Below are 26,745 nucleotides of genomic sequence, written 5' to 3' on the forward strand. Positions count from 1 at the left end.
GCTCTAAAGACATCTCTTACTCATTGTTTATCAGGAAATGGTATAACACAGCGTTTCTCTCTTTTGGGGCATTTACATAGTCCGAATCACAATTTGAAAAGATGCACTTTTATATTCTCTGTGTTAGGAGACGAAATATATTTTCGCAAAGACATACAGAAATATCCTTAAAAAGCTGTGATTAGGCTTTATATATCCTATTATAGACAAAAGTCTTGTTGACACCTTTCTGCTCTGTAGAAATTAAAAATTAGCCTAATGAATACAGCATTCTAAGGTAATATGAGCACTTTATCAGCAGGAGAGCATTTAGTCCCCTATCTTCGACCTCTCACCTTATCAGCATAGTGTCAGACAGAGCAAAGTTCTTGAATAGATCTTTTTAAATCATTATAAAGATTGCTAGGTAATATGTCTTTGGTAACTAAAGCCTGAAATATGTTACCTCTGTTAAGGAGTTGTTTTTTTTTTTTTTTAATTAGAAGAATGTAGTTCCCAATTAAAGAGAAACACAGTCAGAACATTAAGAGTCAGTTTAAAAGGAGGAGGACCTTCATACCATCACTGGTCCTTCCTTTTACTCTTGTGTGTTATTCTGAATCCACTCCAACCACTGTAGGCATAGTTGCTGGTTTCATGTAACCAGCCCTATAAGATAAATCTGTAGTTTAAGATGTTCTATAATCACAAGTGATTTTATAGCTAATAACTAACTTCCACAGACACTTTTGTTTAAGAGATAACCACAATGAGTCTCAAGCATATTTTTAGCATTGAACTTTAAAGTTGCTGAACAGAATCTTGACTGAGGAAAAAAATGTTATAAATGTAATAGTCTCTGTTTTTTCTAAGGCACTTCATTTGACTGTTCATAATACTCTCTCTTTTGCAAAAAATATTATTTTTCTGTTTTTTTCTCATAGTCATCTTAGTAATTACATCCTCTGACTTTCAGTTCTGGAGATCTATATTCAGCAGTAAATATACCTCTATCCTTGGTATAACAAACATGGACTGTATTCTTTGTTTGGCCAGCTAAAAAAGTTTGCCTTAGAAACTCAAGGTATTCTTCTGCCTTTGTATTAAAGCATCATGTAGTGTCTTTGAGTAGGTTTTCATGGTTCACACAATTTTTAACTGCTTCTCTGCTCTCTGAATTTTAATAATATGTTGTCCTGGTTCCAGCCAGGACAGGCTTAAATGTTGCAGCACCTGGAAGCGAACATGGCTGGGACCTGGAGGTTGCTCTGTACCACCTTCCGTCCTTACACAGGGGATGCAAGCAGTTTTAGTGGGAGTACAAATTGGAAAATACCACTCCTAAAGCAAAGCATATGCCCGAAAATAAATATTGCAATTCTATACCTTTGTTTCAAAGGCTGTTTTTCACTGCACTGTCCTGTCCAAAGGCATTAGTTCAGTTAACAAGGGCTAACTGACACAGCCACACAAAGCAGAGCCCAGTCCAACTGCAGCAGTTGATGCTTTTGAAGAGCAGGCCCCTCTGCCTTCCTCTCCAAGAGCTTTTCCTACTTCACAGAAGATGGTTTGAGGGACCAAGGCTGTAGCTTTTCTCCCATTTTAGGGCTGGGAGAGCAAACAGAAGAATGAGATGATGAGTAAGTTCTTCCTAGATAATGGACGACAGTGTCAAAACTTTCTGGGAGATCTCTGTGTGCTAGAACAGCCATACACGTAAAGATATGTGGTTTTAGGCAAAGAAACCACTACTAGTCAGAAAACCCAAGAGTCCAAACAGACTGGACTAAGCAGGACAATATCCAGCCTTTTTTATCACCTCATATTAGATCATGCACTGGATATTTCAGAAAATTCAGAGCCTGATAAAATAAAACTAGTCTAAGATAAAGACTGCTTCAGAAACTTTGTCGCTTCTCAGCAAAAAAGTATTAGAAATCTTTAAAACTATTTTTTCTGTGGATTTCTTAGCCCAGGTTTTCTGTCATAAAGAAGTTGATACATTTTTTCACCAATAGGCATTGAAATATTAAGATACAATAAGCATCTGAATGTTTGGAGGTTCATCCAAAGTGATTTGTGAATTCTGATCTTGTAACTAAAAATGACTTTGACCCACACAAAGTTCTGGTAATCCAAAGTAATAGGGAAGTGCACTTTGCACTTATATTCTGCACTTCTAGCCAGAAACTAAAGATGCATTTCCTTTGGGAAATGTATGTCCTTTAGAAAAAAGATAATTAACTAAAACCAGTAAATATTCACATTATTGGAATCTGAGCAACTTTCTCACTCTCTGTGGAATTCTTTTTTATTTCAGTTTCCGTCCATAAATTACACAAAACCCATTCCAATTTTTAAAAGCAACAAGTCTCTCAACCATTATGAAAAGACACAAATTCAACATACCAAAAGAGTCTGTTTATTTCTAAATGAACATCTAATTTGTTTTTACTGAAATTCGTTGCCAAACTTCAGATGATTTTAGGGCAAGTAAAATTATGATCATTGTGGAATTTCAACATAAAAACATACTATGCACCCCCTTATGTGAAATGCATATACCCTTATGTGAAATAAACTTGAGGTCATCAGTAATGTAGGACACATCTTCCTATCTATGAGAAATCTGGAGAAAGAAATCAGTTCTGGAGCCATTGCAAGATACCTCAGATGCTCTTGTTACAAATATCAGTGTTTCCAAGAGCAAAACATTAAGAAACAGAAGCTCTCCAAGCTAACATGTTCAACAGTGCTCCAAAAATGTTTTCCCTTTAAATAATTAAAAATTATTGCTGCAAAACTATTTCATTAAAAGAATTAAAATACAAAAATTGCAGTGGAAACCTGCTTTTTAGGCAGGATTTGTCACTGTCACTACCAGGCTCCTGTGTGGCCCACCACAAAGTGATTTCCAGGCTCCCAGCTCTGCAAAGAGCCACTGAACAGATTTGCAGGGACCTGTGACACAGAAAGTTCTGGGATTTCCAGCTGCAAAGGCCCAGACTCCCAGGTCCTCCAAGGTTAGAAAGCTCTTGGCTGAATTTCATCCTGGACAGCCATAAAGCCAGGAGTTTCAAAGCTCGTGGGAGCCATAACATCTAGATGCCAAGGTTTCTGGGTCAGCTTTGATTCCTAGGCACTCCAGTTCCTCCACACCCTGGGGTCTCAGGGAATCCAAGACCTGCAGCACAAAGCCAGCTCATCAGACTGGCTCTTTATGAGCCAGGATTGCATTTCCTTTCACAGATAACTATGAATAATAGATCCTGATAAAACTGAAACATGATTTTAAAATTTTGCAACATTCCTGAAACTACCTGAATAATCGAGCAATAACTGGAAAACTACATACAATGAATGATGAAAGGGAATTCATATTTCCGAAGAAATAAAATTATGAAATAACTGAGACACTTAAATAGAGAGATCATAGAATATCAATTTATAATAAATAAAAAGAGTACAAAAAAGAAAGAAAGAAGACAATTAGGTGGTGATGTAAATGTTGAAAATCAAAGGTAATCCATGTATGGCCCAAAAAATGAATGAATTTTCTGCAGTTTTTCATAACTATTTTGTATGAAGATTGTGGAGGCAGATGGCTATTTAGCATCTACTAATGGAAGTTCCTGTCATAAAACATCATATTTATTAGTTGAGGTTTAAAAATATTTTAAAATTAGAGACAGGACTTTGTACAGTTCATTTATTCTATATGAACAAGTCCAGAAAGTGCTGCTGTGATGATTGAAAGTACTGAGTCCTAAACTGACAACAAACTAAAATCATCCAGCTTATTTTACTTTTAAAATAGAAAAAGGCAAAAAAAAAAAAATCAAGACAAGATTTTACAATAGTAAATGATCTCCCTTCCTATCTTTAAAATCTAGTTTCCTCTTCATCTACAAAATTTCAGGATATTAAGCAGAGGTGTTTAAGGTCCGTGTGTATTCGTTTCTTGCTGCTATAAAACTTTTTGATATGTTAATTAGGAAATTCAATATTTAAATCACTCTATTAATTCCACCAAATCTGATAGACTGAGAATAGTAGTTAATGACAAAAGAAAATCCTGTTAAATTAAAGTTTTGTAACTAAGAGTTATACTTTGTCTTCAAAACAAAAGAGGTTAGTATTAGTAAGATGAATTAATGTAAATTGTCACTGCTTTCATCAGATTTATTGTTATATCTTAATTTTCTCTATCACTAGGTAAAAAATAAAGATACATGTTTTCTAACAGGATAGTTGAACAGCACGCTGACATGCTATTTGTAATTACTTTAACATCATACCCACTTTCAACCAAGCCAGCCTTGTTGAAGTCAGATTTTTTTCACATTTGTAATGCAGTTAGCTAATGTTCTTTCTGAAGCCACTATAAGGAGATTCTGTGACAATAAATAATGAACAAAATGTGATAAAAGTATTCTTCCAAAATATATTTTAAGTCTGTCAAAATTGCATATGTTTTCAGTTTTATTCAATATCCTTCATTTACAAAACATGTGAATTCCTAGATGGGACATAATCCTTTTTACATCATGTTCCTCAAGACAATGTGCTCAAGTAATGTTAATTATTTAATGATGCCAAACTTTCTTTGGATCATGTGCTGAAATAAGAGTAAATGTAAATTTTTCAGCCTCTCCCAAGTATGGTGAATATCTGAAAGGAAAAGTGACATCACCAGAAGCCACTGAAGTTTTATCTCCAGATGAAAGCTGACCTTTAGTAACTCTCCAAATCTCCTTTGCTACTAGCAATCACCAATTTGAAGTGTATTTACCTCTCCCAGGTCCACTTCTCAGCATAGCTCTTTGTACCAAGGAACCTAATTATGTTTGGAAGCCCTCATTTCTAGCTGCTATTTTTTACATCCTTTAGGGTGTTGCCCACAGAAGGGATCTTGCAGCTGTCTATGAATCTCTTGGGCAACAAATGCAAAACATAAAAGTAGGAAAAAGAATAAAAACAAGCATTCATTGAAGTTAGTGACAATTTAATTCAAAAATATGCTTGGAACCATATGTTCAAAATTATGTGTACATATGCAAAAGAAAACAATGCCTGTTCTGCTTCTAGTTACATTTTGTTGAACTCGGGCATACTGTACAAATCTACAATAAACAGAAACAGAAACAGAACAAGAGCAGTGGATATTCCAGTAATCAGAACTGTAAAAAATGAAATTAATAAAAATAAAACTAATATTAATATTCCATAGCTCTGATTACATAAAGAATGCTATAAAAATATAGATAATCCCTCAAGTCCGCACAAAAGCTGTTTTTTCTGTTGCAAGAAGTATTTGAGATATTGGTAGTAGACCTGTTAATTTTTTTTAGTTGAAATGTAGTCTACAATTTTTCAGACATAATAGACATAATAACATTGTTCTTTGAAATTTTCTTATCATTCTTTCTTCCCACCAAAAATTTGATATGTTTTCTACTCAACAGTTCAATAATGTCTTCACTGCTGACATTCCTTACATTTTTACCAAACCTGCTTGTTCTTATGCAATTTTATGTATTTTAATAAATTGTTCCCTTACATGCTATGCAAGAGAGATGACAATGGCTTGACCTAACGGGCTAAAACTTCTAACTTAGAAGACATTTGAAAAACTGTAAATCAAGCCAAAGTATGCTATTTTAAATATTTATATGAACACAGCTTTTCTAAGACCTTCAGTAGAAGACGTGTGAACATATAGAAAGAATCAGGTAAAATAGTACAAAGAATAACAAATTTAGAAAAATGCACATAACAGCAACATATAAAAACACAGTGCTTTGCTTGGTATGTCTGATAATTCACACCATGTGGGCTTAGGCAAATAAGTGGCAACATGGAGTCATATAAAAAATCAATTAAATATCTATATTTCCATAATTATTTGTTCTGCAATGAATAATATTTTGCCTCTGATAAAAAATATTTATCATAAAACATTAAAAGAGTGTTGAAAAATTTGATCCAAAACTTTGTGTAGAGAGTAACCCCTTTAGACATGTTCATCCTGTGTAAACATTTTGTAACAAACTCATCTCTCTTATTCATAGTAACAGAATCATTTTGGCTGGGAAAAACCTTTAAGACCATCAAGTCCAACGATTAACCCAGCACTGCCAAATCCAGCAATAAACCATGTCCCTAAGCACCACATCTACAGTTTTAAAGACCTTCAGGGATGGTGACTCAACCACTTCCCAAAACCAACTGTTCTAACTACTAAAGTGATAATATAATAATATTTTTATTGTCTTCTACAGCAGTAGCCAGATTAAGTTCTAGCTGTGCTTTGGCCCCTCTAATTTTCACCCTACAGAACCTTATGACATCATTGTAGAGCTTCTGAGTGGCCTGGCCCTTCTTCCATAGGCCAGAATCTCTCCTTCCTTAGTTCCAGCCAAACCTCTCTGTTCAGCCACTGCCTCATCTTTCTGCATGTGTCACCTGACAAACAGAAATAGATGTGAAATGGTTTGGTATTTCCATGCGTGGGTGTTGCTGAGGATTTGCTGCTGTGCCACAGCATTGCTCCTTTGCACATCAGGGCTGGTCTCTTCAGAAATACAAAAATGGCCATTTTAGAAATTGAGTGAGACAAGGAAATAGCATGAATGTGTGCAGGAGGTCAGACCAGTTTAATTTTCATTCCAATAAAGTAGTCCAATTCATCAAGGAGGCATCAAGATGCATTGAAAATGAGGTTTTAGAGCAAGCATGAGCATCCAGAAGCCTACCTGATTTAAATCAAAACAATTCCACTAACCTTGGTTGAGCAGCGTAGACTTAAACCTATTTCACGCTATGAAATTAGCCTACAGAACCCAAATTTTAGACAGCAGTGGGAGGAGTAACCTGAGAGAAGTTGGATATTTACCTATCTGTATTAGTGTGGAGTATTAAAATAGCTATCATATAAAAACTGGAGCTACCACAGGTCTTAGTTTATTGTTGGCTGTACTTAGGTTTCTGAAGTGCCTAAGGGCACATTGGCTTGTAGCTTGTGTACCTTGGGTTGCCCAATGGGTAATAATAAGAAAATTACTGCCACCTCCAAGCTTTCCAGGTGTTATGAAGCTTAATTCACTGACATTTCTAAAATCTGTTGGAATCCTGACCACAGAAGGTTGTAGAAGTATGATCAATTGTTGCCATTCTCTAAATAAGGAATGCAAGACTGTAAAGAACCTGGAAGCTCTGTCAATATTGAGAGAGCCATAACAGGTGTATGCATGGAACTTACAGAAATAACACTGCTTCTTTCATAGGGCCAGAAATTTAACCAGCAGAGTTAGATATGTAGTCTTGATGGCACTGAAATTGCTTGAGTTCTGCCTTTGACATCACTACAGCTGATATTTCTAGCTAGAATCTTTATTTATATCAGAAAATTCAAGTAAACCATTTCCAGTAATCTGAAATGTAAACATTACAATATTTTTTTCTCAAGTTTTTTATTCATTTTGTAAACATTGTTTAAAGCTAAAAATCCTGTGAATGTTTACTGCAATGAAATTTCATTTCTGCTAAAAAAAGAAGTGTTCCTGCTCCACTATGTTGCATATAATGCATATTATTCACTTGTCATAAATTGTGAAGGACAAGTGATTTTTATCTACATTCTGTTATTAAAAGAAATACTGAAAAACTGCATTACTTGCTTCCATGTAGTAATACTATAGAATAATTTCTGGATTTAAGAATTGGGCAAACTATTTCATTCCATGCACAAAAGGTATCCTAACAAATGGCAATAACAGTCAAATTTTGTTTGGAAACTACAGCTTTAATAAACAATTTTTCAAAAGACACTACATAAAAGAATCACAGTTGTTATCAAAGATAGTACAAGCTGAAAAATATGAGCAGGTTAAAAATTCAAGCAGAGAGAATTTAAGGGGAGGGAGACTCCAGCAGCCCTTATGATTTTTTGTAAATTTTATCTGGGGACCAGCACAGTGAGAATTTTTTTCTCAGTGTGCTGCAGTGTAGAAGCTCAAAACTAAGGTGTATGTGGGCTTGGTGACTGGTATATGGAATTAAAAGACATCTTTCTCGTAAGAAGCCAGAGGGATGACATAAAACCTTACCAAATCAGACATGGAGGCTCCAGCAAGTTCAGGAAGAAAAGCAGCCCTGGTTTTCAGGGCATCTCTGCCCAGAGGAATTGTGGCTGCCCCATCCCTGGAAGTGTTGAAGGCCAGGTTGGGTGCGGCTTTGTGTAAACTGGTCTAATGGAAAATGTACCTGACTGTGGCTGTGGGGCTGCAAATAGATGGTCTTTAAGATCCTTACCAACATCAAAGTTTCTATGACTCTAACATCCAGATATGCATTTCCGGTATACCACTAAACAAAACACTGGACTGTTATCATGTGTTCAATTGATAAAATCAGCAGGCTTCTACAAAGTGACTGCCTTAGGGCTAACTTGGGTGAGAGTAGAATCAGGTTCTGGTATTATCTTGGTGTATAAAGGAGAAGCCTAAATGTAATATTTGTGTACAGCCACAGTACATGGCTGTACAAGAAAAGGGATGCACTGTTTTGGTGTCCTCCTGTTTATCTGGAAACAGTTGCTTCTGCTGTTCCTTTTTTTTCTTGAAGATAGAAAGAATATGCATGTGGAATGTTGTTGATGTAGAAAAGAGCATGCAAACTGTCCCCACTGAACTAGAGGCATCTGAGTTCAAAGAGAACTATTTGTAACTTTTCTTCCAATGCCCTGGGTTTTGGTTTAATTAAGAAAAATAACTTTTAGCTGGCTAATTAAGCTCATGTGGAAGGGGGAAAAAAATAAATCTGCTGATTTTATCAGCAGGAAAATATTTTCCAGTGACACTTCTCTCAGTTCTTGAAAAAAATTCAAATTTTTAAAAGAAAATGAAGATTACTTTATAAACAAATAGATAAAAAAGAGAGAAATTACATTATTTAACTAAGAATTCTAGCCTCTTGGCTGAAAACCACAGCATTCTGGTTTACAGTTGCTCTGTACCATGAGGCTGTTGTTACCTGAGGTCTCAAGACCTAAGATTGGAGAGTCTCTGTTTTAGGAGTTTGGAGAGTTTTCTATTTTAAGATATTTTGGAAAAAAAAAACCCAACCCACCCTAAGCCATTTCCGGATTGGCTTCAGCAAAAGAAACACAAAAAATGACTCAAATGTCCATTAGATGCCAGATAGAATCCAAGACTAGGTTTAAATTAAGATAATCAGCCTGCTTGAGTGCTTCTGTCTCAACAAGTATCTCAATTCTTCTTTGGCATTTTAAAGGACTGAAAGGAAGAATAGTGAAAAAAAAGGTAAGAAAAGTTGTTTTTATGTTCTTTTTGACATGACATAAAAAGGAAATACTAAAAATATCTGTATAAAATTATTCTTATGAGATGTACCTCATGATCCCCCTTTCAGGCCTGGAGAGTGCTTGGATGCCTACTAAAAGCTGTACACTGAATCCTATCCTCAAATGAACAAAAATATCTCAGCTTGTCTGCTTCTCATAGGCTGGACTTGAGTCCTCTTCTTTAAGCTACAGCACCTTGATATTGGATTGCTCCACTGATGCCAGTGATTACATTATTTCTAACTTATGTTGTTGTTCCAGAGCTTTCTAAAGGTGTTTGTTTGTTTGTTTGTTTGATCATTATAAAACTGCCCCTGCTCACAAATTTAGTTGGTATCTTTCTAGACGTGTGGAGGAAAGAACTGGCTGGGGATAGAGACCATTCTATCATTTCATATCTTGCTGTGGTACCCCACAAATTCATGTTGACACAATGCAATGATTGTAGAGCATATTGTGAGGAAGCACGTCATCCATTTTTTTGCCTCTGATTTTCTATAAATAACAGACTTCAGTCTCCATGAGTGCCAGGCTAGTGTTTTGCAACATACCACTCCAACCCTTTAAAATTCCTCCTGACCATCTGGGAATTTCCTGTTCTGCCAAACAGATTTGCCTGGATAGTACTGGGGTTTGTCTGTCTCTTACTAGAGAGAAATCCCTTTATGTTAGGGCAGAAACCTTTTGATGTTTGTGAACCCAGATAGCTGGTACCAAAAGGTAAACCTGGAACTTCTGAAAGTGACAGGAAAAGGAGAAAGGATAGAGTCAGGCTAAGTTGGGTGGGCCTGAGGTTGGGAAAACCCCATTTGGGAGGAGAAATTGAGCTTAGTTTTTTCCTGCTGATTCACTGTGAGCAGCATCAGGCCAAGCTCCGTACGGATACATTAACATCGCACTCCAAGTGAGAGTCAAGACCTTTTCCCAGTTGCTAATCCTCTGGAGACTCTTTAATGATAATAATTTGGGTTTGCGGACTGTGTTGAAAACCTCCTTTGAGTTTATGTTCCCATAGAAAATTACTAGTTTTTCTAATTGAATTTTTTTGGTAAGATCTTATGATAACAACACCTGGAAAATATAATAGCAATGCCAAGCCTAAGAGAAGCAAAACCAAAATTAATATCCATTGTGATAGAAAAAACACTGAGCAACTCTGACTTAGGTTGTCTCAAAATATAATATCTCTCTATTCCATTATGAGTAGTATTCTAAAAATAGTCTTGCTTCAGCTTTCTTATAGTCTTTCTGAATTATTTTACTATGGAAGTGAAAGCATGACAGCATTCAAAACCATGCTGATAGAAGTAACACGCAGCTGTCATCTTGAAACTTAAGAATAATGAAAATGGGAAATATACACTAAAACACATTTTCAGTGTCCCATCATGGTGAGTTATAGCCCAGAGAAAAAATAAAAAACAAAGACAAAACCAAACAGGACTAATTCTAGTGATGAACAACCAGAGTTTTGATCATGATTTCAGGAGCTTTGTATGATTTTGTCAGAAAAATAATGAATAAAAATGTTGAAGTAGTCTTTAAAAGTTCACATGAAAAAAGATGTCACACTTGGTACATATTTTACGGATCAAGAATTCATGTCTTAACTTCATGCCCATAACAGTGCAACAAAAACATTTTCAGTCTTGCTCAATTCTGCTTCCAGGAAATACCCCAGGGGGTGAGTGGCCAAATTACTAGATGTTTCCAAGATGCGTTGGAGTACTAAATCCTGGCTCAAGAAAACTTTTTTCTTTTTCATTTTTTCCCTCTTACTTCTAGGGTTTGTAAGGCAGTTTTTTTGTGGGAGCTATTAAGGTAACACACAACAAATGCTCTTACTGGTTTAGCACTAAAGAAATACAATCCCTAATCCTAGCTTTAAAACTGAATTCTTGACAAGTTCTTTTATTTCAGTCCATATTTAATTTTATAAATATTTTTTACTGTTGGTACATCCATTTTACTTTTAAAGTCAATATATAAATATGTTGAATAAACAATTAAATACTAAATTTATTCCTGTTTGTATAATGGCTTGTTCAGCATGTGACATAATGGTTATCATGCATTAGCAAAAAAAAAAAAAAAAAAGGTATTTAATGATAAATGTTTATTTAGGTAAGCTGTACAAGGAATTATAATTCTCCTTTTATTGAACTTTGTGTCAATGTTCTCTATAAAAGTCTCTGGACTTCTCATTCTCACCCACTTATCCAAAAGAATAAAATATACATGTGCTTGTTCAGTGCAACAGAGGAATTCCAACTCAGTTCTACCTCCAGCTGAAGTCTGTGAAAAGTAGCTATGTCCTTGTCCTAACACTCCAATTGTGAAATTAAAACAATTTATTTTACTGGGTTAAAGCTTGCCTCATGTATATTTGAGGCATATATTCATATGCCTCATTCATAGTCCACATTTGAGGACCCTTGGAGCATTTGAGGTCAAGCTCTTAGATCTTGCAAAATTTAAAGCTGGCAAATTTGGGCAAATGCCTTTCCAGTATTCCTGACCTCTAGCTCATCATCATAAACTGTCCAGGGTGCTTGCTGGATGCAATTAAATTGTTTCTTCACTTAATGGTATAAGCAGCAACCACAAACACTGCTTATGAGTTCATCACTGATAGCTGCAAGGGCATTCCTGGTGACAAAGTGACACATTAGATACAACCTGTAATGCCCCACATAGCATTTGAGTTCCATTCAGCATTTCAGCCTGGGATGCATTTTAGATATACCTTGATAACTAGCAAAATTTGGAGAATTTCTGGTTTCCTCATTAAAACATGATGCTGAGCATCTTTTCTTACTTGCTTTTATATCCTTAAGTTTCGAAAAAGAATTTTCTTGTTCTTTTAAAAAAAGGAAATGTTATTTTGATTATGATGAGTTTTTCTTCAGCAAGCTTTACTACTCCTGAAATACACAGTATTATGACATTTGTAGGGCCACACACCTGTAAAAAGTTTACATCTGCATTGTTTCAGGACATTTTACTGAAGACAGTGCTGAATACCAAAGTAATTTCTCAGTCTTTTCTCTCACATCAGGACAAGGTACCTGGTTGTGTGTACTTTAGTGATAGGTTGGTACCTTGGCAGTCACAAATTTGTGGATTGTATCATTTACCCTCCTAGGAATTTTTAATCAAATCTTCTATCAACCTCAAATGGACAGACTTCTTGCTCTGAAGCACCACCCTCACCTCCCACCTTATATTTAGCCTTTTCTATATCTCTCTGGGTCCCTTACACTTTCCCTGAGCTGACCCTCCCTAGACTGATGGTCCACAGTTAAAAACTGAGTCATCAACACCAAGACATTTTGTTTATAATTATTATTGAATTAATTCTGCTGTAATCATCTTTTACTTTTAACAATAATCTTATGGTACATGGCAAACGACTCTTCCCTTGTGTGCCTCTGCAAATACAGTTGTCTTGCTTATGCTTCCCTGCATAAAACTTTGGTATTGTAACAGGTAAAAACAGTTCTTTTAACAATTGACACAAAGGCAGAGGCTCTAATGGTTAAGCTGTGGGATGTCATGGAGGTCAACGATGTCAGAGGAGTATACAAAAGAATATTTATTGCGTCAGCCACAATTCCTAGAAAAGCCGAGAGATCCAATTGGATCATTCAAGAAAAATGTGAAGACAAACAACCTTAATCATCGCCTCTGTATTTCACAGGCTAAAGTGATAAAGAATTTTGCAGTCCATATCTCCTCCACACAAAAATAGCAACAGAGAAAAACCTTCTAGCAGAGCATTGATGGCCTTTCCCAGTGACAGAAGTGACGCAGGAAAGATAGGTGGCCCTTGACCATTTATCTCTACTGTGGTAAGTCACACACAGAGTGAAGTATGAAGTTTTAGCCAAGGAACAAAAGGGAATAGTTCATTCAGGAAGAGATTAGATCATCTCTTTGAGCAATTTTCCTTCTAAGCAGATCCTCAAAATTCCAGGCACAGCACCAAAGGCTTCATGGTTTGGGGGTTTCCCATTACTGTGTTGATTTGCTGATGTGGCCTAGAAGGCTACTGGAATTTCCTGATGAGTTAAGACTGGGAAGGGTAAATATTTAACCATGATACAAATAAATATACTTAATACTTAAATGATAAAGGCAGTGATCTAAATCCTCATTTCTGCTACTTTTATCTGCATATGAACGCCCAATTTTTGAAAGGCTGCAGCAGTCTTTGAGTTCTTTGGTGTTGCAGCAGACTTCAAGGAAACAGATTTTATATGAAGCATTTCTCTGAGATTTCAGAAATATTGAGGAATTTCTGCACAGGACTTTCAATTTAAAAAAAACCCACATTTTTTAGGAATAGTACTCTGATAGTGGTAGTGACATAATTATTTGAAGATCCTTCCTTCCTGAGACACAAATGCATGACTCATAAGTGAGAAGAGAAAGACGTGTAACTGACCCTATGATTCACCCTCACTGATTTGATACCCACACACTGAACTGATGGCAGAGTTTTAAAGAAATTATTTAATACAGTTTTCTTTCCTTCAAAATACTTCTGCATGAGAACTAAAATTCCCAGAAAATAAATACTGCTAAAGCAACTCAAAGCTGAATATATGAAAGTGAAAATCAGCACTGTTAAACAGAACCATGGGTGTTGTAATACAAATTCAAACATTCATTCAATACATTGCCTAGAAAAAGAAAACAAAAATATATATCAGTTAACAACAAATAAGTTATTTTTTCCTAAATCTGCACTGTGCAGATGGTGCAAACACCATATTTGCAGGAAAGAGATTCCAAAAGAAAAATATGCTTTTATAAACATAGGCTGACAACTTTAAAACATTCATAAATAATATGATCCAGAGGGCAGGCAAGTCCACGGCAATCTTGAAGATAAATGAAAATGCATCTCTAGAGATTGTACTAGGACTTCTCCTTTGATTTTTGCAGGTATTTAAAATATGTTGTGCGTGTTTGGAGTGTATAAAGGTGAAATATTAAAATACATGTCAAAATATTGAATGTACATATCAAGAATCTGATTTTTTTTTCACCTACAATCAGGACATAAGAATCACACTTTAAATAATTAATGGCCTTTGGTAATGACTCAAAGTTTGCTGCAACATTTAAAATAGTGGGCAGGACCCCACTCACCTGCCTCAGACTCAGTGCTTTTCTCTGAAACCTTGCAAGTTACATCTGCAGTTTTAGGTTGGTGTATCACAGATCGGGAAGCTAAAAGACTGACTGCTAACAGTATTATCCCTAAGACTTAAATTTTGTAACTTAAATCTTTAAAAAAAAAATGTCTTGCATATAGAAAGCCTTTAAGGGAAGTTCAGATGTGAAAGAAGGAAGGATCAGTCTATAAATGGCGCATCAGCCTGCAGTAGAAATCATTTTTAGATTCAAAACTGATTAGCACCAATCTGATCATCTGTGTTCTAGTGTGAAAGAAGCCATGCTGTCAAAACCAGACAAATTACCTTCTAAGGTTCTACTCATACTCCAAATTTTCTCCCATAGTTCTCTAGTCTTGCCTAATTTCATCCTGGGAGGAATGCCCAGAGTTTATCCTATCTCTACTGTGATCTCTCAAGCCTCCTTGGTATAAGAGGAGGAGAAAGAATACCAGCACCCAAATTCTCAGGCAGAACCGACTCAGAAGAAAATTCAGCTAACTGGACCAAGTTAATTTTTGTTGTTTCCATACATTCCTGTGTCAGAAGGAATGCCTGGTACCTCTATCTGCAACAAGACAACTAGAGACAACATGACAGACAAATGGCAAGAATTTAAAAATAAAAATCCCCAGAAGAAGCGATGAAAAATTATAGCTATATACCTCTGCCATTTTTCTATTGAAGAAGCAGATGTCATGCATGCACGGAGCACATTCAGGTTTGTCTTGCAACACAGGCACATGTAAGGACAGAAATGTGCCTGGGATGGGGAGAACAAAAGTCCAATACTTTTACCAGGATACATGAAAATTCCTGCTTCATATACATTCTGGAAGGAACAAAAGCAAATGTGCTTTTGTAAAATGTATTTTTGCCAATGCAGCTGGGGAATTGTTCACACAGAATTAATGGATGTACAACAAACAAGATTTCATCTTGCTACCAGTTTGGTTTCTTTTAAGCCAATAGGTCATTTTGAGGAGAACAACAGATTGATAACAGGTACATTGGTATAAAACATGAAAATGGATTTAAGACACAACATTTAAAAACAGATTTCCAAGTATCTTAAAACCAAAAACCCCAAATACCAAAATGCATATATGTGTGCAGACACTCATGCTCCAGAGTCATTTGTTGAAGGGAAAGAAATTTTACAGACTTCTTAGAGAGCTTTTCATCATCCACTTTTTACTTACAGATCTTCTACACAGATTTTCCAACTGCAACATTTTACATGGACTTTCAGCCTATTTCTCTCTCCTTTAAGAAAAGATTAGTAACACAGATCATATGATTCATCACGTACTATCATATAACAGACCTTTAAAGTACCTCTCCTAAAGACACACCTATTCCACCACGAAACTAGCATAGTTCTCTTACTCTTACCCTTTTTCTTATTATTTCTTTTTCTTTTTTTTTTTTCTTTTCTCCTCCTAGAAGCTAGTCAAGAAAGGTAAAGAAATTTCCTTCAAGGTAGCTCCATGGCCTTGAATACAGATTATCTATATGACTTCCTCTAAGCAATTACTGCATTACCTTAAACAATTTTTGGTGGGTTTATTCCATTTAAATCAGAAAGCAAATCAATTACATAGTGTAACTTGAGCACCTTTCTAGCTGACCCTGTACCTGTCTTGCATTGACCATCTGCATCATATACATGTTCAGTGCTGAGTGTAATTCACTGTTAGGTCTTGTTTAGACAGGAAAGTTATGCTAGTTTGATTTGTATCAGTTTTAAACAGGGATAATTAAACTGGTGCAAGTCCCTGATTAGAATTATTATCCCAGTTGAGTAGTGACTTACACTGTCTTAGATTAACCTGATTCTTAACTAAGACAATGAAAAGTGAATCTTGACTTTTGTGCAGAAATATTAATGAGAAGGCAGTGCAAATGTGTAACAATTTATGGCATTTCTAAGTTATCCTTCCAAGTGAATATTCACCACCCTGGTGTTTCATAACACTGTCTAAAATATGCACATGTGGTTGCAGAAAAATAATCTTGTGTTAAGTACAGGTTGTTTCATAAGAAAAACTTTTTTCTACGAAATATGAAACTATTTCAATTTCCTTTTCTTGATCAAACTTCAACCCCTTAACAAGAGAGGAAATTGTTATGCTACTGGGAAGGCTTTTACACCAGGGCTGTTTATTCAAGACACTTGAGCTGCTGGTGTTAAAGATGAGTTCACAGCAAACTTAAACCATGATGCTGGTTCTAGCAGGTCCTCATTTACTAGCTCTTCCTTGTCTGCAATTGTTGTAAATACAGGCAATAAGACTGAACTAAGCTAAACTGTAATTTGAGATGAATAAAAGTACACCGTTAAGTATCTACACCTTTCAGATTTCGCTTGCAACAGGTCATGCAAACGACCCCAGTTTTGATAAAAACAAGTTTATCCAAAATTTTTGTTAATTTTGGCAAATTAACAAAATTAATTGTTTATTAATAAACATTAATTTTGTTAATTGACAAAAATAAACATTAGCACTGAATAACGAGGTATTCCTCACTGGTCATGTACAGATGGAAACAGGTTGGAGGAGCAGCTTGATGAGTTTACAATTTCCTAGCAGTCACAAGTGAAGTCCATACTGCAGGCCTGGACAGAAGTAAAGCTTAAATCCATCACACTTAACTGGGGCGTTTAAATCAGTAAGCAAGCTGCTCAGGATTTTCCTGGGGTCAGTGAAGAGAAACAGGGATTTCCACAGAACTGTTCGGACAGCTGAGTCTTCCTCTGGGCTTGCTACTGTCTCTTGACACAGCACTAAGAGATTCCCCACAGCAAAGAAAAAACTACATGAGTAACTGGCATTCTCCTGAAGAAGCTGGCAGCCAGTGACTTGGACAGGTGCACTCTGAGTTAAAAACTGGCTCTAAGACTGAGCCCAGAGTGTGACAGTGAATTCTATTTCCAGCTGGTGGCCAGTCACTCATGCAGTCTTCAAGGTTCAGTATTGGGGCCAGCTCTATTTAGTAACTTTTTTAATTAACTGGATGAGGGGATCGAGTGCTTCCTCAGCAAGTTCACAGACTGCACTAAGTGGAGTGAGAGTGTTGATCTGCTGGAGGGTAGGAAGTTTCTGCAGAGGGATCTGGACAGGCCGGATCTGTGGACCAAGGCCAACTGTATGAGGTTAAACAAGGCCAAGTGCTGGGTCCTGCCCTTGGGTCACAACAACCCCCTTCAGTGGGAACAGTGCCTGGAAAGCTGCCCAGTGGAAAAGGACCTGGGGATGCTGGTTGACAGCTGCTGAACGTGAGCCAGGGCATGTCCAGGTGGCCAAGAAGGCCAATGGCATCCTGGCCTGGATCAGAAATAGGGTGGCAAGCAGAATTAGTAAAGTGATTGTCCTGTACTGGGCACTAGTGAAACCACTCCTTGAATGCTGTGTCCAGTTTCAGGTCACTCAATTCAAGAAAGACAGTGAGTCACTGGAGCAGGTCCAGAGAAGGGCAACAAAGCTGGTTCAAAGATCAGTTTAAAAAAGTGTTTAAAGGTAAGTTGTATGAGAAGCAGCTGAAGGAGCTGAGGTTGTTTAGCCTGAAGAAAAGGAGGCTAAAAAGGGATTTTATCATTCTCTACAATTACGTGAAAGGAGGTTGTAGTGAGGTGGGGTTGGCCTCTTCTCCAGGCAGCAAGTGACAGGACAAGAGGAAATGGCCTCAAGCTGTGCCAGGGGAGGTTCAGGTTGATGTCAGGAAAAAAGTTCTTAATTGAAAGGGTGGTTAAGCATGGGAACAGGCTGCCCAGGGAGCTAGTGGAGTCACTGTCCAGGAAGGTGTTCAAGAAAAGACTGGATGTAGCACTTAGTGCAATGATTTAGTTGACATGGTGATGTTTGGTTCAGAGGTTGAACTTGATCTTGGAAGTCTTTTTCAACCTTAATGATCCTATGATTCTACAAGTCTAAGTTAGGGTGGGATGATGCAGACCTGACATACCCAACCTCATAACTTTTCCCCCAGTGGTGTTTTTTTTCTCCCCAGGACACACAGCACTGGAGTGGGTTGCTTGGTTGAATGGGAACAATGAGTTCTCAGCACCCTGAAAATTACGTAGCATTTACTGTATATCAGTTTCATTTAGAAAAGCTCTCAGTGCTCCAAATGAGATCTCCCACTGGGCATCTCGGTTGGACAATTCTGATGACTAATAAATGTAATATTTTATTGTTACCAGAAATTTCCTAATTATGGCTGTCATCACTGAAAATAAACACATTCAGTTCCTATTGAACATTATGATAAAGCCTTCCCTCCAAGCATGGGAAATATTTTTTTTAAGTAATTTGCTACCAAATGTGGCAACATGTGAAACTGTCCTTGAGTCTAATTCCCTGATTCTTCTGCTTCTAAAAAAAAGTTTAATTGCCAAATAAAATATTCTCCAATAATGTAAAGCTTTCAGGCATTTCCACATTTGAAGTACTGCCTCTTTCTTGTGAGTATATCAGAATATTCCAAGGACTTGAGCAATTTGACTAATAAAGTTTTGAAAAGGAGGTATGTTCTTGGCCAATAGGTTTTTGGGGGAATATAAGCAATTTTGGATTTACATTCAAACATTAATTTTCTTGGAGCAAGTTTATTTCCATCAAGTTATTTTTACTCCTCAAATTTGGATTTTGTACAGATATACTTGCTCATTGAGAAGTACACTAAGAAATCCCACTAATTTGTATTCCACCCTTTGTTTCACAACATTTGTGGGAATTGCACTTCAAATATCACTAGAATGAGGCTCTCCTTTGGATATGAGAATTCATTGACTCCAAAGCAAAAGGGAGAACCCAGATTAATAAGTAACCTCTGTGTCTAAAAAATAAACACAGATTTGAGCTGGACACCAAATAATGCCCAGTTTTGGATGCAACTTTCTCACTGTTTTCTTTTAGCTCTGGTCCACCTTGAAAAAGGAAAGATTTACTGGAAAGCCATTCTTTACACAGCTCTTTTAGTAATGCTCATACATGCAGAATAGCAGATTCCAAATCCATTGACCACCTTGTGTTTGTGGGAGTTTCCAGGAGTTCATCATGCATCTCCTGGTTGCATTTGACATCCAAATATCATGTGAGCTTTTAGGTCACATGTTACATTGCAAAATGCCCAATGAAAGATAATTATAAATAAAATGGAATTTTTAACATTTCTTGTGATAGTTCAACCCATGAAAATTGGTTTCTTAACATGAAAAAATTTTCTGTCACATTTTCACTCAGCTTGCTGTGTCGTATTTCCTCTCTGCTTCACAGCAAGAGTGACAGACAAGGGATTTTCCCATCTTCAGCAAAGTCCAAGTCAAAAAAAAATAAAATCCAAGTCAAAAATCAGCCATTCCACACATATAAGCATATTATATTTCATTGCAGAAAACAATAGTTAAGCCCTGATGGTAAGACAGCACAAAGGGACAGACTATCAGTGGAGTCACAGCACACAGTGACAGACACTGGCCTTTCCAAAAGCCATGTGTTTCTACATAACATCTGGCTCTCTCAAAACCTAGATCCCTTACCTGCTTAAAACCTAGGTGGGCACTTGTGTTGTTACTGTTGCAAAATAAGCAAGTCAACAAAGACCACAAAAATAATTTTGTCGATTTATTCTGAGAATGAACCTTAGACTATCAAATGGTTACAGATATCCCAGAAAAACTACTCATAATTTGTTTCTTTAATGACTGAATAAAGATAATAATTTGATACTTCCTTGGTTGTAGATGGTGAATAACAGAACTTTGAAGGGAAAGAAACTGAGTTATGGCTGCTTTTTTTTCCTTTTTTTTTTTTTTTTTGGTTTATCTACCTTCTTGTAATACTTGTATGTGTTAGCTTCTAATAGTATACTATCATTAAGCAATATTTTTAAGCTTTTATAGTACTCTGCTTAAATAATGAGCTAGAAGAAAAGAAGCAGTGGATCATGTAAAACTCACTCATTACTGTTATAACAATTGTTTCTGCCATTTAGATGTCAGGAAAAGTATATGAAACACTCATCTATAGAGCTATCCTGAATGTACACTGAGTCCATCAATACTGTAAGTTCAGCAAGCCAACAGCAACTTCCTAAGCAAGACATGATGATAACATTTCATGTAACTCCTCTTTGGCAATCCTTAGACACTGCAACTGAATACCAAAGAGTGTCACGTGAGCCAGCCAGTTACTGCAAGAAAGAAAATGTGATGAACTGTTTGTTTTGAACTATCAGTATAAACATATTGCAGAAATGAAACCCAAGCTTAAACAATGGGGAAAGTTATCCGGTATTAAAATAAACAGTTCTAGGAAAATCTCTAAAAATGTTTACCAAGTCATCTTCTTCTGCAGAGTTTCTGTGCAGAGCATTTTGCCATGTCCCTGGTTTTTCAACCAACCCCAGTTACACTGATTATAGATATGCAAATTATAATGGACAAGGCTGAGCCTTAATTGCCTATAATTGGCTCCCCAAGCAAGGGCATTTTTATCCACAATCAAGCTTGTAGATCATCAAAGAAGCAATCGTGCATTAAGAAAATAATTTTTTTAACAGAAAACTATATTTGTTTTGCTTCTAAAAATCCGATAGTTTGGATATTAAATAACAATTTTAAATTAAAATTTAGGGAAGCCATGATTCTTACAAAACTTCACAGTAAGTATTTTTCAAATATCACAGAAAGTATTTTTCAATCATCACAGAATGAAAGTGTAGGTGCACTGCCCGTGCTGAGTGTGCTCAGAAAATAATTCCCTTTGCCAAACATTGGCTATGTAAATTTTTATTGGAAGTTATATATATTACCTGAAATAAGAAATAAAACTCCTTTATGTAAATGAGACTATTTCTAAAATTCTTAAACATTCTTTTTGATTATAAGTATTCTCTTCCACTAAAAGACCTGCAACTGTTAATTATTCTTTAGTTCAATCACAGCAGGTGCATTGTAAAAGTGTAGAAAGTTGAGGGGAAAAAATGAATGCAGAGTATAAAAATGAGATGGGAGATACCTACGTAATATATTCATTACACTTGAACATTATGCAGGTTTTGAAAGGAAATGAGTTATGGCTGAGATGCTTTGTAGTGGCAACAGCAACAAAGCAAATTCAGTATTCAGAGATGCTATAAAGGAGCTGCATCAGCCTCATTTGTTCAGAGTGAGACATGGTCCTTCACACAGAGAAACAGGTCCTTTCATTCCAAGGAAAACTGACACATGGGGATACATGCATAATCCCAGTTTTATGTTAACCCCTGGGAGCAGGACATTGGGGGCTGGGAGGGAAAGGAGGAGGGGAATAGTTCTGCCCTCAGCCAGTTTTACAATCATTGCAGAAGAAAACAGTCCTAATATAAACCCCTTTCACTGGGCTTCCTACCTGTTTAATCACTTCCCTCCAAAGTGTGAGAGGACTAACCCTCAGACATTCAAACTCCAGAGACTCATATTTCCTCATGATCACTGTGAAACAGTGATCTTAGTTCAGTCTCTAGTGGACAAACACAGAATAAGTTGAGTCTTAGAAGCATGATTCAGCAGGCAATTTCCTCAAGTAAAGTCATATGTGTATAAAAACAGAGAACAACTTTCCTCTTTTTAGTGCTTGTCTCAGCCTGCCAAGGCACAGTAAAATAATTTATTTTCCTCTACATAAAACATCCGCTTATTTCCAGCCCTATATTCCCCAAGGCAGATCAAGACATTAAAAAATGAGGGAAGTAGTCTGAAAATTAAATGCTTGGTTATATTTTCTGCACAGAATCTTTTCTCTCTTGCTATGGCCAGATATGCAAGGGAACAATTATAATTTACCAAAAACTTAAAAAATCCTCTCTAAAAATTCTTGTAGAGTTAGAGGGGTGGGGGACCTGTATGTGCTTTTTTAACATATTTATGTCTTATGTACTGTCTGGATGAAACAAAACTTGTAAATGAGATAGGTTAGCAGCAACTGTGCTAATATGAAGTTTCAGCCCAGCTAGTAGAGTCATTAGAATTTTATTGATGTTCATTGTTAGTAAGAACTTGTGTTGGAGTTAAATCCTGTATCTCGCGAGTGGGTACACACAAAAGTTGTCTTGTACCAGATTACATGACTAGCTGCATCACTCAATTGTGTAATTTTCTAAGTTTTGCCAGGCTAAAATGGCAGCATGTGAATGGGAATATCACAAATAGCTGTACACAGACTGTTTATTTATTTTAACTGGTCAGCTACCCCAAAGCACTTTCCTTAGCAAGGTATGGATAATATCTGTGCAAGACATGTAATTTTACACATGTGAGTAATCATGCTGACTGGGACTGCTCATATGAGTGAAATTATTCACATATTTAAGCCTTTCAGACCCAAATTTCATAAAAATAATTACTTATATTAAGTTACTGCAACACCTTGAAACCCATTTTCCCCTTTCTAGGAAAGAATGCACATATATAAACACAACTTGAAGCAGGCTGTCAAGACCAGTGTATTCAACATGCTTAAAAATGTTTACTGTGAAGTTTTAGAAGGGTGAATGCCTCTATATTTTCCTGTTTCTTTCCAGTAATCAGCTGGGTAGAGTAGTATTACAGGATCTGTTTATGGAGGAACAATGATATTCTTAACCCAGTGCCCTTAAATGCTGATTTTTTTAAATGCTCTCTTTTGCTGTCACAGTAGCAGGTATCCTGCATGACATCTGAGCTGAATCTGTGAACTATAAGTAGAGCTTATCAGAACTTAGTAAGTTCTGTCCGTAGAGTCCCTGGAGGATTTTTGTGTCCTCCAACTCACATGCATGCATATTTTCTTGAAAAAAAAGCCTTAAGAAGTCACATCTTTCAGTAAAGTGAAGAAAATTCAGCTCCCAAAACCAATGTCACTAGGAAGGGTGCACTCTGGCTAAAATATTTTTCTCCTACACAGCCAAGAACTGTATCAATCCTTATTAGCTCTGTTCTCCTAGAAACTAATGAAAACTTTGAACAGCATAAACATCCCCCAAAGAAATCATTTAGCTAGAAACAAAAAAAAGCAGCACTTACTTTTTGCAGCCACTGAGTGTAATTTTCCATCACATGTTCCAGATGTTGCAGTTTCTGGGAAGAGAAATCCTGTTCCACGTGAGGAGCATCTCTCTGAAGAGCATTTGTGTTGTACTGGTCTGTTGTGCTTTCACGACAGTTCCCATCCTGTTCTGGCAGAATGAAAGTGTAGGTGCACTGCCCGTGCTGAACCCGGTTAAATCTTCTCCCACTGCCTTCTGGACCCCGACGCTGGTTAGTACAGCCTACAAGAGCAAGAATCACTGCCAGGAAAGCAAAGGAAAAGAAAACTGACATGTTATTATTACTTTCCTTTCCTGCTTTAAGAAAAACTTTTTCTTCCTCTTTCTTTAAATTTGTTCTTAATTTCCCTCAAAGTCTTTGAAAAAGGAGCAGAGCAGCACACTTTAAGAATCAAGCTTGGATAAACTGGTTGTCTTGTTTTTGTTTTTTTTTTAGAATTTCACTGTGAGGATAGCTTCCTTAGTTAAAATTGGGAATATTTATTGCATAGTAGCTAAGATTTATTGTTTCCTCTCTGTTACAGTCCAGCATGTAGCCTGCTTTAGTCAGCTGCATATGCATATCCCAGTCTCTTTCCCCTACACTATCTGCTGCAGAACTGCTATTTTCTCTCAGGCTTCAGTGAGTTTTATTAAGGTTGCACTTTCAAGCCAAGCTGGAAGCAAGCAGCCTTTCACAAGATGACTTGACAGGAATGCGTGTGTGAGTGCGCCCCTATGCTAAGGATGGCTGATGGCTCAGTACAGAGGGATCATCTTACAAACTGGCTGGATGCATGACCTCAATCCTGCATGTCTGCCCAGCCCCTGCTGCACACAACTGCTGGGGGCTTTGGGCGAATTCACGTCAGTTTAATAAGTCAGTCAGTCCACCTTAATACACTTCATATGTTCGCATTGACCTATTAAAATGTAGATAAAGTGTAGAAGTTTGTTGTAATCCCTGTGTAAATATACAAAGCAGTGAAATTAAAAATACTTTCAGTTCTGCTCTGCACTGTATCTATTAAAGAATTCTAGGTCGGGCTTATGACATTTACAGGAAGAAAAAGTTAAGTTTAACCCTCACTAGGTTTATCTAATTTTCTAAGACAGTTGTGTTTCTTTAACAGTTTTCAGAGAGCTGTTTTACATCTTATATTGAAATTAGAGTTGACAAATAGTAATTGCAAAAGGCAGTTCAGAAGGATAATAATTTTCTGTGTTTGGTATCTAAACGAAGGTAACTAATTAAAAACCAGTGAGAGATGGTGACTGAACTATTCCAGATTATCTTCTGTACCACTGCACAGTTATCATGGGCATAACACCAATTTGCAAGTCTGTTTGGGCTGTTCAGGCACCCTATGTTACATGTGGAAACTTCCTGTGGGGCAACTTCCTCAGAATAAGGCTGTGGTAATTGCTTAAAAAACCATCATAAATAATGCCTTTAGTATTTTCTAGAGACAAATAAAAAATGTACAGATTACAAACAGGACTAGAATATTTATGAAATTCCGAGGAATTTGGATGTGAGTTCCTGCACTAGTTGTTGTTAAATAAATATCAGCCAAAAGTAATGTGGAGCACTTTGCACAATATTTCCCATGAAAGTAAGTAGTCTTCTAAATAGCAATAGTGCATCACTAAAAAAAACATCAAGGAGACCTACTTGCACAAATACTGAGTGCAAACAATTTCAGTGCTCATGTAATTGCGAACTGTATCACAACTACCATGTCATTCTAAAAGAACTGCCTGGAATATTTAGCCAGGCATCTGTCCTGTTCCCGTGAAAGCTATTCCTATTCAAACTGCAAAACATCTTGCATCTGGAAAGAAATCACTGCATTTGAACCAATAAGTAATATTCCCTACAATAAAACAGAAAAAATGAGAAATTCATATGTTGCTCTAAATTTTTTATATATCCAATATATATAGAGAAAGAAAAAAAGGAAGAATACAAAGCAAAAAGCAAAGCATCAGTGCTACTGTTGCTTTGAGCAAAATCAGAATATCCTTCCACCTCTGAACTGTTCAGGCCAACCTAGCACTTGTTTTTCTGCTTCTGAAAACCAAACTCTTTGTTTTCTTCCTTGCACACAGGATTTCTCATAACTCACCATCACCACCAGAACTAATGCTGCTGTGGTTTTTTACACTGTCTTTGCAATTATTGTGAAATACATTTCTGAGGTATTTGCTCATCTAAGATCAGAGATGAAAAAGGAAGAAAATGGTAGGATCAGACACTGAACTGAAGAGTTAGCAAAAAAGCAGCTATTCTCTCTGAGGCAAAGCAAAAATACCAGAGCACAAACACGGCAACAATACATGCTTTTCTTGTAAGTAAAAAAGAGTACTTTATGAAAGGGCCTCAGAGCAGCTGAAAGAGGGAAAGCAAAGGTGGGTGTACAAAGACTTCCTAGATTTTTAGTTGATATTTTCAAATATGAACACACATTTACACAAATGCCTCATTCATTTTCTGCAGAGCATTTAAGCATCAGATTTATTCACATGCAAATGTGGAAAAACGAGATTGCAAATTTACAATTGATGTTTTTCAGATGAGGATTTCACAGAAGAGCTGGCTCACTTTGCTGCTGTTACATGGCCCCTTCTTGCTGACTTGAGGTAGCTTCTCCTTCCCCTTCTGTCCCCTTCCTGAGGGACAACAGCCATCAAGACCTTCAAGAACCATGCAGAATTACAAGGAGTCTTTGAGATTTGCTTGTTTGTCTCTGTCTTAGTTCCTCACCACAGCACTGCCCCTCAGACCCTCTGCCCCAGGCCCCCAATGGATGGATCAGGGGCAATGTGCAATTGTCAGGTGTCACAGCAGGGAGATGTGGCAGAGCCACGCAGCAGCCAGAGCATCTCCTACCAGCACACTGCACTAAGGCTTCCTTTCTGAAGGGAATCCAGTGCCCCCAGCCATGCACTGTCCACATCTGAGCTGTAGGAGTAGTGCCTCTGAGACATCTTGAGAGTCCAAACACGTGGGGTCCCACACAGAGGCAGGGAGGGGATTGCAGGAGTCTGCTGGAAGCCCAGGAACCATTCTGTCACTCCTAGTTTGCAGCCTTTCTAGCCCACTGGGAGGCACAGAAAGGGATGCACGAATTGTGATGGGATGCACTTAAATATTTTCAAGGGCTCCTT

At 36.9% G+C, this 26,745-nt stretch overlaps 1 protein-coding gene across 1 annotated transcript in view; it reads right to left on the minus strand.

Annotated features, from left to right (window-relative positions):
• ANGPT1 (angiopoietin 1) overlaps nucleotides 1-24,084 on the minus strand; it is a 149,036-nt gene extending 124,952 nt beyond the window's left edge. Inside the window, exon 1 of the mRNA XM_054288555.1 lies at nucleotides 23,573-24,084. Within this exon, the coding sequence (XP_054144530.1) occupies nucleotides 23,573-23,869 (297 nt within the window). The 5' untranslated portion in view covers nucleotides 23,870-24,084. The remainder of the gene's footprint in view (nucleotides 1-23,572) is intronic.
• Nucleotides 24,085-26,745: the final 2,661 nt, after the last annotated feature.

The sequence above is a fragment of the Melozone crissalis genome, unplaced genomic scaffold (assembly GCF_028551555.1).
Source record: "Melozone crissalis strain CALT ecotype California unplaced genomic scaffold, PUWL_Pcris_2 ptg000002l_1, whole genome shotgun sequence".
Classification (NCBI taxonomy): domain Eukaryota; kingdom Metazoa; phylum Chordata; class Aves; order Passeriformes; family Passerellidae; genus Melozone; species Melozone crissalis.